This window comes from Petaurus breviceps, unplaced genomic scaffold (genome assembly GCF_028583685.1).
Source record: "Petaurus breviceps papuanus isolate PSGF00001 unplaced genomic scaffold, PetGlider_PUasm1.0 185, whole genome shotgun sequence".
In the NCBI taxonomy this organism is placed as follows: Eukaryota; Metazoa; Chordata; class Mammalia; order Diprotodontia; family Petauridae; genus Petaurus; species Petaurus breviceps.
In genome coordinates, this window is record NW_027185797.1 from 24,091,146 (window position 1) to 24,103,083 (window position 11,938).

Below are 11,938 nucleotides of genomic sequence, written 5' to 3' on the forward strand. Positions count from 1 at the left end.
TTTATCATGTATTATGTTATAATAATTAACACGCAGGAAGCAATTGTTTTTTGGCCTGGATACAGCAATTTACTTTCTGGGCATTAACTAACTAAATGCTACTCTCCTGTTCCTATCACTGCTGGTACTCTAAAAAATGAAATGCCAATCATGGCCCAGGGCCTGCTGGGAGAGTGGGCTGACTCCTCCCTTCATTTATCTGACAATGAAATGAAGGCATCCTGGGGAGATGCTGAAAGTCTGGGAAGCTGAAGAATGGTAAGGCACAACGGGACTGAAGATTTTCATCATGTTCAGTTCTTTGCTAATAAAAAAACCCCCAACCATCAGCAGGAATCCTGTTTAATCTCTAATACAGAGAAGAAGAGAGGTGGTCGGAATCCAAGTTACATGAAGCTGAAACCACAGAAACATGAGAATCTTAAACCTCCGACCATCTGGAAGGTAACAGGTCTCAGGATTACTGATGCAACTGATTTCGAACCTTTACACTGCTAAATTCACACGTGTCTTTCATTCATATCTGACTACTTGTGACCTCATCTGGGGTGTTCTTAGCAAAGATACTGGAGGGTTTACCATTTCCTTCTCCAGCTCATTTTATACATGCGGAAAGAACAGGGTTCAGTGACTTGACCAGGGTCACACAGCTACTGTGTCTGGGGGCAAGGAAATACATTATGTGATGTTGCCAAACACCTTTTGGAGGAAGCTGTTAACTGCGGCAATGGCCCAACATTTTACCTTCAGCATCATTATTATATTATATTATCATTATAGCTGAGTATGTGACCAAACTATAAATGGAAAATGGAATTGTGGTTCTGACTGCACATCAAAGAAGAGAAGAGAATACAACCTTTCTGGAACTTACGCTCTAACCCTGGGGGAGGGTGGGCCTGCTTCCTTGGTGGTCACAGAGCTGTCTCCAAGTGCTGCGCTGAATGGGCGCCACATACAGTGACATCCACTCCACACCAACTTCTTAGCTCTCCTGGGGGGAAAAGAAGCCCCTGACGCTGTGGACATCGGAGAGCAAGGAGCTGGTGAGGACACATGGCGCTCACGGCTCATCTCTCCCCTCGTTTTTTCTATCCCCGTTAACGTGGGAGGGTGAAGGCCACACAGAGAATTACTGGACTGGAACTGAGATGCTAGACTCGGCAGGCTGGGCTGTACAGCCTTCCAAGCCCATCCTGATCTCTTAATTAGGCATCAGCAACGTGGCTCAAGTCTGTTAGAGCAGCACACAAGCCGACCTCCAGACACCAGGCAAAACTCCAAGGCAGGCGACCTCTGGTCTCTGGTCCCCACTCACCTTCTCTGCCTCTTCTCCTTTGCCCTGGCCTACTCTCAGCTACCCTGACCCAAGGCCTTCCTCTGCCTGTCTACTGGACCTCACTCAGACATAAACTTTCCCAAAACTCCTCCCATTTTTCTCCTATCTCAATCATAATTTCTTGAGCGTTGATTACCTGATTAAACCACCACATACTACTAAGTAACCACCCTCAATGGTATCTGCATTTCAAGAAGGGGTCACTGGTCTAAATGAATCTCTGATTCGTAAAACCTTCCAAGGAGACCTTAGCTCATTCTTGTCTCCTCCTCTACTCTGGGGCTAGCCTCTAACCCTTTTCTAAGCCTGCCCCTTTCTCTCTCACACACAATTATTTGTGGCTATGCCTTTTCAAACCCACTGGAGAGATCTGGCTCTTAAGGAACTACCAATTTTGGGTTTCTCCACCTTGCTCATAGTAGGCACTTTAAAAATTGTGAATTACATTGAATGCAGAGACCCTTCTGATGCTGCCACCAGACCCCCTCAAGCCCCCCCCATCTGCCAGAGAGAACATAAGCCATGCATCAGCGCCGGTCTCATCCATAATTCACACCACACCAAAGGGTGAAGCACAGACAACTCTGCAAGCCTTTTACATCACGTACTGAAGAGTGGAAAATGAGCCATTTTTCATCTCAATAGCCTCAAACTGTGTATGCACTTTGGACTGGTCCTGGAGGATGAAACAGAAACTCCTTGGGCATTTCAAACCCTTCCCAAGCTGGCTCCCACCTTCTCTTTCCCTCAGACACACCACAGTCCAGCCAGACTGGCCTTCCTCCCACATGAAGCTCTGTCTCTGTCTCCCATCTCAGGACCTTTGTAAGGCCTGTCGGTTCCACACCCAGGATGTTCTTCCTTCTCATCTCATTTCCTTCAAGGCTGAGCAGCTGAACTAAACGCTGCCTGCCTCACGAGCCTTTCCAGAGTCCCCCTCTCCTGTCTCAAAATGACCTACTAGCGACCCTGTCACCCCACTGAGACACACCTCCGCCATGTCCTTTCCCCTTAAGGGCAGGGACTGTTTCTCTTCTGGAATATAGTAGGAGCTTAATAAATGCTAATGTCTCCTCCCTCCTCTCCCCTCAACAGTCTCATCCCCTTCTTGGCTCAGTCTTACTCTTAGTCAGCTGGGACTTGGGGAGCAGATGACAAACAGAATCTGAAAAGCAGCTAATCTGTTGGGGGTTGTCAAGTACTGCCTCCAGTATTTCTGTTACAAGTTGGAATCCAAAGAATGTTACAGGGAGATTTCTTTATTCTAGATACCAGGAAGACTGATGCACTGCAGTAGAGTATCTGAGTGGGAGTCAACGATTAGTTCCAAAAGTAATTTACTCCAACATTTACCATGGTTTCTAAAGCCTGCCAAGGCGAAAACTGGTAGGATTTCTTATTTCATTAAAGAGGAAGATTTTCCAAAGTTGGCAGAATCTTTCCCTAATGATTTTTTAAAACTCACCTGGAAAAGAATTCTGGGTTGTCTCTAATACAACGTGAGGGTTCCTTTTCTTGCATTTGATGCTATCAGAGCTCCTGTGTTAAAAGACCAGCAACTCTAATTTGACTTATTAAAGCTACCAAATAGCAGCAAAAAAGCAGCAATAACCGTTTTTTGTTGTTGTTTGACTGCTACCTTCTGGTTTGATACATCTTACAAATTCAAGATTTTCAAAAGATCCAAGGGAAGTCAATTTTCAAAAGTAATTAAGGTTCAAGAAATGTTCGCCAAATGGTTCTTGCAATTTGGAGACTAAAGCTATGAAAGACAGACACTGATGAGGCTCTGAATTATGGATTCTCTCAAAGACAATGTTGCTGGATGAAGCAATCAGTTTGAGACTATTTTTAGTAGTTTTCTGTAAAAAAGCGATTTCAATTTATGTGCTACAGTGCCAGCTTAATGAAGTAAAAGCATTTACATACATGAGAGAAGTTTCCATTCTTTGGACTTTTTCCAGTTCTTCCTCTGGGTCCTTGAATCCGGTAAAGGAGTAGTAAGTCTTGTCCCATTTAATAGGTCTGTCAAACATCCTTCTTGCCCCCGTGGATGCTTGGGAAGCCACATTAGCAGTGGAGCTTGGGATGTGCTCAGTGGATAAACTACAGGAGTTGAGAATATCTAAGACGGTGCTCAGAAGATCTCTGCTACGCAAAGTAAAAGTGACGGCTCGGAACCCTAAAAAATGGAACCCCATAACAATTACTGTTGGCTTCAGTTTAATATCATCTTTGCTAAAAAAAAAAAAAAAGAAAAAGGAATCTTTTTCCATTAAAAACTTAAAATTTCAAACACATGTTCTATTCATAAAATCTAAGAGTGTAATGAGAAATTCTCCTTAAATACTTTTTTTTTTTGGGCAAGTCACTTAACCCCAACTGCCCTCCCAAAAGCAAAAAAAAAAACCAAAAAACAAACAAACTTTATTTTTAATGGCAAAAACATTTGCAAAAAAACCAAAAAATTTCATACTTCTCAAATTACCTGCCTGTGTACTCCCCTCGACCCTTCATTTCAGTTTTATTACTGGTGTGCAGAACTGAGTGTTGGTAAATCCTTTAGAGCTAAGGGGCAGCAGGATAGGGAGTGGCACCTTAGAAATTAAGGGTTACTGATCCCTGACTCAGTGGATCAAGTTTGGGGTCAGTTTCCATAGCCCTAATCATGGAAAAACTGTCCTAAGAGTTAGAACACACCAAAGACCTCCTAATGGGACAAGACTGTATGGAACAAGGAGTTCTGGCAGTGGCGAAGAACAGGGCCAGGCTCTCTCTTTTAGAAGTTCAGAGAAATCATCTTGGGGCACACCTAGCACTCTTGTTTTGAGAGCCATGGAGATCCAAGCTTTCCTTTGGGTGGTAGGAGAGAGCTCCCCCTGACCTCATAGGGCCCGGGCCTGTTGTTTCCATGTCTGACTGTCCACCATGATTGTTGAATATGAAGGCCTCATTAGGCATCATCTTCTTGGCCCAGTCACTGATTTAAGCCTAGTGACTTGAAGTTACTGAATGATCAATAAGGAGCTCATTTTCTAGAATATGTCTGCAGAAGAAATGTGTGCATCACTCCAGCTGTCAGTAGTGAAATATCACCAAAGCCACGCAGAACACGGCTGGGGAATCAAAGGCAGGGAGCGCACACAGAATTTTCCTGCTCCTCCTACTCTGGAGCTACCTCCAGCAATTAGGGCTGCTTTGTTCCCTAATGCCTGAAGCTCACGTTTGGGGTCAGTGCTATTCTGACACTTTCTTCTTCCCATTATTTAAATCCAATTTTTGTTTTCTCTGGGTCTTAGTGACTCCTACTAATTTGTAGGGGAAGGTCTTAAAGATTCCTTGAAGTATTCAAAAGATGAGTTAGGTCTTGCCCTGTCAATGGCAGGAGGTTCCCTTTCTATGACTGATATTTTTTATCTTGAAGATTTTGAGGAGTGAGAGAGACAGACAATGGCCTAAGGGGACCCCTGGATATGGGCCCTGGAATGGAGAATGTGGAGAAACTGGAGAAATAAGCCTGTAGTTACTTAGGACACTTCTACGTCATCCCCTGCCCGTGCCTCCACCCCAGGCTCCATACACACACAGTTATGGGAATTCTGCCCAAAAGAGAAGAAGTGGGCTTAGGCATATCATTAATAACTAAATTATTAAAAGTTCCAATCAGTCTGTTACCCTCTATCAATTTACAAATTACAAAGCACTTAAAAGAAAGCTGCATATAAAACATTTAATGGCGTGCACAACTATGCATTCTTTTAAAAATGTTTACATTTCCTGTGGGGTAAACCTGCCCTAACTGGCTGGGCCAGAGCTGGAATAGTGACAGCAATGAGAGCCTGGACACATCACTTTTCTCTTCCTGCCCTGGCTATGGGAGGAGTAAAGCACAATTCAGATCCCTCTGTTCATATCCCCTGACCCATCTTTAACTTTTTTTTTGTCTTTTTTGGAGATGGGAAGGCAAGGCAATTGGGATTAAGTGACTTGCCCAAGGTCACACAGTTAATGCGTGTTAAGTGTCTGAGACCACATTTGAACTCAGGTCTTCCTGACTCCAGGGCCGGTGCTCTATGCACTGTACCACCCAGCCCCCTACTCCCCCCCCATCTTTAAACATCAAAATGGCTGCTATCTGGCAATAGGACATAAAAGGAAAGCTGTCCTGTATTCCAGGAAATACAAAATATTCTTTCATTCACCTCAAACCCCCTCAAGAATGTGGAGTATGTGGTCTAACTGGCAGATATGGGCTTGCTCAAAGCCCTCTCTAAAGTTAGCAGAGAATCCTGCTCTCGGGATTCCAAGGCTAGTGGCTGCTGAACTCACTGACCCACCATGCTTTCCTAGGCCAGAGGCTCCTTTCACAGACTCTCCCCTCCACATTTATAACTACTCTGCACAATGTAGGTGAAACTAATCAGAAGCATCACATAAACAGACAGGGCACCTAGAGCATTCAAGGACTCATGGCCATCCAAGGACGTCGGCTCAGTTTCTCTCACATAAAAAGTAAGCTGGGTTGGTTTCAAAGACTTGAAGCCTGGTTTCTGGAGGTTTTCCAAGTAGGCACTTAATTTCTTAAGAGAATTTTCATTGATTTCCTAGGGGAGAAAAGAAGTAATCACATACACGATAGGGAACTGTATTTACAACCGATATACTAGGGTACTAAAATCTGAAAATGATTCTGGGGCTTCCTAAAATGAGTGACTTCTGCTCTGTGCACACATCTCTTTGCATTTCAATGCTCTGACTTGGGGGCTAGCAGCACAGCCGTGGCAGAGGCACAGACCCAGAAGCACACCCTGTCTACCTGGTTCTCTTCCATCACAGGTGCTGGTTATGGGTTCATACTGCCTGAGACCTGCTGTCCGTGGTGCTGGAGCATGTGGCCTTTTCATCCTAGATTTCAGCCACGCAGTGAGGCAAGCCCAAACAGCATATGTAAAGGACCAAGTCACACCCAGGCTGGCACTTCTAATAATATCTATTTAAGTTATACATATACACCAAAGGCAAGCTTAAGATTCTTAGTTCTAAAGGGACTAGAGGAACGTCTGAGATGCTTGGTTGTCTTAAAGACAAACAAGGAAGTCAATCTGGGTCTGGCTGGCTGTGCTCTTCTCCTGGTCTTGGGAGAAACAAGGGAGAAAATGTCAGTTGGGGGAGCCTGCTGGATCTCCCCCCTCCCCTGGCTAAGCCAAAGAATGAATATAGATTCAAAAAGGAAGATATGGGATCCTGAGGAGGGTAAAAATCTCTCTGGAAGAGATGGCCACCAAGACCTCCAGCCCACTCTAAAAAGCAAGCATGTATTGAGGAATGAGACAGTTGGGGCGCCACTCACTTAGAGGCTCCTACTTTCTTGTTGTTTGCAAGTTCTAATTATAAAACAGTAAAACATTTCCAAGAGGACAAATATAGGCCATAACCTGTTGTTACATCTGAGGGATGGGGACAAATCTGTCAGTCAAACCATGCATACTGTTTTACAAGAGCCATGTCAAAAACTGTACTCAATAAAGCATCGGCACCAATTTATTTTTAACTAAGAACTATATTTTTTGTCTTTATCTAATGATGGTTCAGATTTTCAAGGCAGTTTTAAAAGAAACAAATTTGCTCTTTCACAGTGAGTCAGTCTCAAGGATCCTCAGTCAACTGGCAAGCTTGTATGATGCAGGTTCTATGTCCCAGGCACATGCTGGGGGTACAGAGACCAAAGTGGAAGAGCCCTCAGTCCTCACAGAGCTCCATCGTGATGGGGGCGATGACACAGACATGTCTCATGATTTGCAGTATACACACAAAATGAAGACGCTGTAGTTTGGGGAGGGGTACGCTGTGGGCAGCATTAGAAGAGAATGCAGATGAGAAGGTAAACAGGGAAAAAGAATCATAAGGAACTTATCAAAGTTGAACTATTAGCAATCCTACATGGAAAAACAATAACTGTAACTTATGAAACTTTTCTCAGTAGTTGAAGGGATTAGAAATATATATATTTGTCTATATATGAGGGTATATGGGCATATGAATACATATGTGAATGTGTGTATATATGTTTACAGGTATACATAGATAGAGGGCACAGGTCCAATTTAACAGGAAGGAATGATACTTAAAAGGTGAAATTAAGAGGTGAGAGGAATATAATGAGAGGAGATGGGGAGAGACAGAATGGGGTAAACTATCTCATATAGAAGATGCAAGGGAAAATGGTTACAATGGAGGGGAAGAATAGGAAGGCAAAAGGGAATGGGTCAACCTTATTCCCATTGAATTTGGCTTGAGGAGGGAGTGAAATACACACTAAATAGGGTATCACCCTCCAGGAGAGTAGGGGGGGAAGGGGATGTGAGGGGGGATGATAGAAGGGAGGGTAGGCAGGGGGGGAGGGAGGGTAGAAGCACTTACTTTTGAAAATAGACGGGATCAAAGTGGAGAGGAGAGTGGGTGGGAGGTGGGATGGGAGGGAGGGAAGTGTAGTCAGTCTTTGACAATGTATCTACTATGTTATGGTTTTGCATTAGCCACACATGTGCAACCTATACTGAACTGCGTATCTTCCCAGTAGGGGTGGGTGACGGGGAAGGAGGGGAATGAATCTGGAATTGAAAGTTTTGAAATCAAATATTCAAATATGTATATATATATATATATATACACTATTATTAATACCATCCTACATTTAATTGGGAAATGGGATGTGCAGGCACTGAGGCATAGAGATCCACTGGAAAAGTGGAAAGGGTTAGGGGGAAAATGTGGGAGAGAACAGATTGGAGGAGGGGATATCCTGTGGGACTGCTATTTTGGGGCGGTGGGTGGGGGAGAAATGGGGAGAAAATCTGTAACTCAAAATCTGGCAGAAACGGATGATGTAAATCAGAAGTTAATAAAGTATTAAAAAAAAAAAGAAGAGAATGCAGAGGTGAGGAAGGAGAGCCCTCCAGAAGTGGGGACCCCTCAGTACCAAACTACAGAGGGGGAGAAGGAGCCTGTTGTATAAGGAACATCAAAGGTCAGGGAGACCAAGTCACACACAGGATGTGTGTAGAGGCAGGAAGGGGTGAAGTGGCTAAGGACTCTGAACTTTGGACAGAGCATGTTCTGTCTGACTGCAGGGACAGGGGAGCCCAGCTCTGGCAGCCCCATGGAGGATGGTCTGGAGGGGTGAGAGCCTGGACGCAAGGAGACAAAAGGGTTGCTGCCATGAGGGTGATGACTGTGAGTGCGAGTGGAGAAAGGGGCAGGAAGTCCCCAAATATTCTGAAGATGGAGAGGATGGGATCTGGTGACTACATGTGAGGTGGGGAGTATGGAGTAGAGGATCACAGCAAGGCTGAGAAGAGGGTGAGTACAAGGAAGACCCGTCAGCAGCAAGGGGGCAGGTCTGGGAAAGCACAATGGGCTCTCTGGGGCCATGGGGAGCTGGAGATGCTTCTAGATATGAGTCTGCAGGGGCTAAGAGGCTGTCAGTGATGAGGGTGGAGCCCTCATGAGAGACCAGTTGAGAGGGGCAAAGGAGACCCAGCAGGATATTTTAAACTTCTAAACCAAATCTCCCCCGGTCCTCACCCCACCTGAGGTTATCTCCACATATAAGGAAATGAGGCTTATAATGGAGTTCATTACATATAAGGCTTGGAGAACTCCAGCAGGCCTGACCAGGGTATAGGCTGGGATTTGAACCCAGATCTCTCTAGCTTCCAACTCAAAGCTCTCTGCACTGTGTCATCCTAAGGGGAAAATGTCTGGAGATATTAAAAACCATGCACTGACAATATAAAAAACGATGGCCCCCACAGGCATGACCAAGAATGGACTCTACACAGGGTCCCAAAAGTCCTGGTGCTGTTTGACGCTGATGGAAGCTTCTGGCTGCACCAAGACTTTTAGGACACCTGCCCTCAGGAACATCGTCTGACAGGCTTACAAAATTCCCCATTTTTCTTCTAAAAATCAATGTACAAAATGTAAGTACAGAAGATGGTGGAGTAGAAGCACGACCTTCCACCCTCCCCAATCCATGTAAAAAGAGGACTCTAAACAAACTTTGGAGCTTCAGAACCCACAAAATGACACAGAGAAGCTAACCTCCCGCTGAGGACAGCCTGGCAGGCCGGCAGGAATCCAGCGCAGCGCTCTGGGAGCCGAGCCCAGCACCACGCCGAGGCTTTAGCTGTGGCCGTTTCCAGATTTATCAATACATAGATGTGAAGGACAAGGTGAGAGGCCAGTGCAGTCTGGACTTTGGGACCCAGTAAGTGGGAGTGCGGGGCGAGAAACTGCTGAGACGCCAGCACAGCCAGCCAGCGCCACGTGGTGGCTTCAGCTCCTGGCCTGCAGAGTGTAGGGGGACCAAGCACCAGTCTGAGGGGTAATTGCTCTTGCTTTAACCTGCTTGGATCTGGATTGCAGTCTAGGGTGGAGGTCCTGGGGTGTGTGTCCAGCTTGCCAGAGCGTGTGGAGACCTCAGAGAGGGCACCCATCTAATACCTCTGGCAGCTGAGAAAACCCCAGCGTTTGGGACGAAAACTCCCCTGTCTGGTGGCAGAGTCCTACTGTGGCAAAAAGCCCAAAAGTCAAATAAATGAGTGGCAAAATGAGCAGGCAAAGGAAACAAAGCAGACAGAAGATTCCAACATTACACTCCTATTTTGGGGACAAGAAGGAGCAAGGCATGGAACAGGAGGAAAACAGTGAAGTCAAAATGTAAGTACAAGTAAAACTTGGGAATTAGCTCATTACATGCCCTTTCCATTAGGTACAAAAGAAAAATCCCAACCCAACAGACAAACCCAAAGCAGTGCCCTCCCACTCACCAAGCACCAAGGGCAGCAGAGGACAAGGCCAATGCTTACCCTCTCTTGGGGATGCTGTCCGAAGAAATCTGGGTGCACTGCGAAATAGAAAGGCCTCAGAGCATTCACGGCCTCAGCTCCTGACAGAGCTCTTGAGTGAAGAAGCCAGGGGGGGAACGTTTTCTCTAGACATAACCTTGTAGGCATATGAAAAAGGTGGGTTATCCATCGAGGCACAAAGAAGGATAAAAAAAAGGTACAAAATGATTCAAACATAAGCTATTAAAACAGAGATACTATGTCCGGGTACTATAACCTCCAAGAACAATCCAAGTATAGAATGTTCTCCTTCTGAACTCTAGGACAAGCTTCACCTTGAGGCCCAGGGACTTTAATGAGAAGCCTAGTACTAAGATAGCATCAAAGATCAGAAAATATGGTTTGGGATTAAGAAATGAGAGAGACAGAAGTCTGGCAGACTACTCAGAAGACTCAAACCTGTCTACCCTCCCTTTCTTCAAAAAGAAAACTGAAAGGCATCGGGAGCGGCAAGTACTGAACAACAAATCTGAAAAAGGCTTCATTATAACAAAAATGGGGTCGTTTCTGAATCATCTGCCCATATGGCCGTGTCACCATCATACTGGAGATCAAAGTCAGCATCCATGAGAAGTGTAAGAATGAGGAGCCACTGCATACAGTTACAACTACTTCAGTCTGAGTTACTGGAGTAAGCAGAGGGCAGAAAAAATGGAGATAAATAAAGGCACAGACACTGACATTGATTATCACCATTGCTTAGATGAGCAAAATCGATATTAAGTAGCTACTACAAGAGTCCAAAAGAGCCCAGAAAAGGCTTCAGCCACAAATGGGTGACCTCACTGCCAAGTGGAAACATGAGGAATTTCCTTGATGTACTCCCTGGTGCTAAGCCTGTCAAAGAAGTGCTTAGTACATAGTAGGTGCTTAATAATTAATGCTTGTTGATTGATTTGTTCCATTAAAAAAATCTCACTTCTCCAATGGAGAGTTATGGGTAGCACTGGCTTCTATGTCAAATCTCTCTGTTAAAATATGATGGTGGCGATCTGAATGATGAGTCCTTAGCACAGACCATTGCCCAAGGGCCCCGGACACACTCAGCCTGCTCTGTCACGTCCCTGCCTCACTCTGGGGCCTTCCTACTGTGCACAGGGCTCTGACCCGAGCTCCTCTCTTCTGACCAGTGAGCCTCAAGGCCAGACTCCCATGTCACGAAGGACCTGGCCATGCTCTCATTGCTCCCAGCACTCTTCCTTGGCAATGGCCTCATCCTGCCTGCTTTCCCTCCTGGTTTCTGGCTCCCCTTTATTTGTTGTCTCCTCTATTAGAATGTTGGGTCCTTGAAGGGAGGAACTGCTTCGCCGGCTTGTATCTGCAGCCTTTGTTGTTATTCAGTCACGTCTGACTCTTCATGACCCCACTGGGGTTTTCTTGGCAAAGACACTGGAGTGTTTGCCATTACCTTCTCCAGCTCATTTACAGGAAGCTGAGGCTAACAGGGTTAAGTGACTTGCCCAGGAACACACAGACAGTAAATGTCTGAGACTGGATTTGAACTCAGGTCTTCCTGACTTAAGGCCTAGGCTCTATCTCTTATACCAGCTGGTCCTACTTGTATCCCTACTATTCAGCAGAGCCCCTGGCATGTAGTGCTTCATGAACACTTCATCTGTCATCTAGTTAGAAGGTGATCTGCAATGCTTGCTTCACAAAGTACTTTCCCCTGTGGCGGCTAGGTGGGGCA

At 45.4% G+C, this 11,938-nt stretch overlaps 1 protein-coding gene across 7 annotated transcripts in view; it reads right to left on the reverse strand.

Moving 5' to 3' along the window:
* The window catches only part of TCAIM (T cell activation inhibitor, mitochondrial), a 39,042-nt gene that overhangs the window by 19,845 nt on the left and 7,259 nt on the right, over positions 1-11,938 (reverse strand). For 5 of the 7 annotated variants that reach the window (XM_069088591.1, XM_069088586.1, XM_069088590.1 and 2 more), the window contains exons 3-5: positions 10,171-10,345; positions 5,790-5,943; positions 3,269-3,521 (exon numbers count right to left, since the gene is read on the reverse strand). In XM_069088591.1, coding sequence (XP_068944692.1) covers positions 3,269-3,521; positions 5,790-5,943; positions 10,171-10,345 — 582 coding nt within the window. The remainder of the gene's footprint in view (positions 1-3,268; positions 3,522-5,789; positions 5,944-10,170; positions 10,346-11,938) is intronic. The other 2 variants (XM_069088592.1, XM_069088589.1) reach the window with 1 other exon arrangement.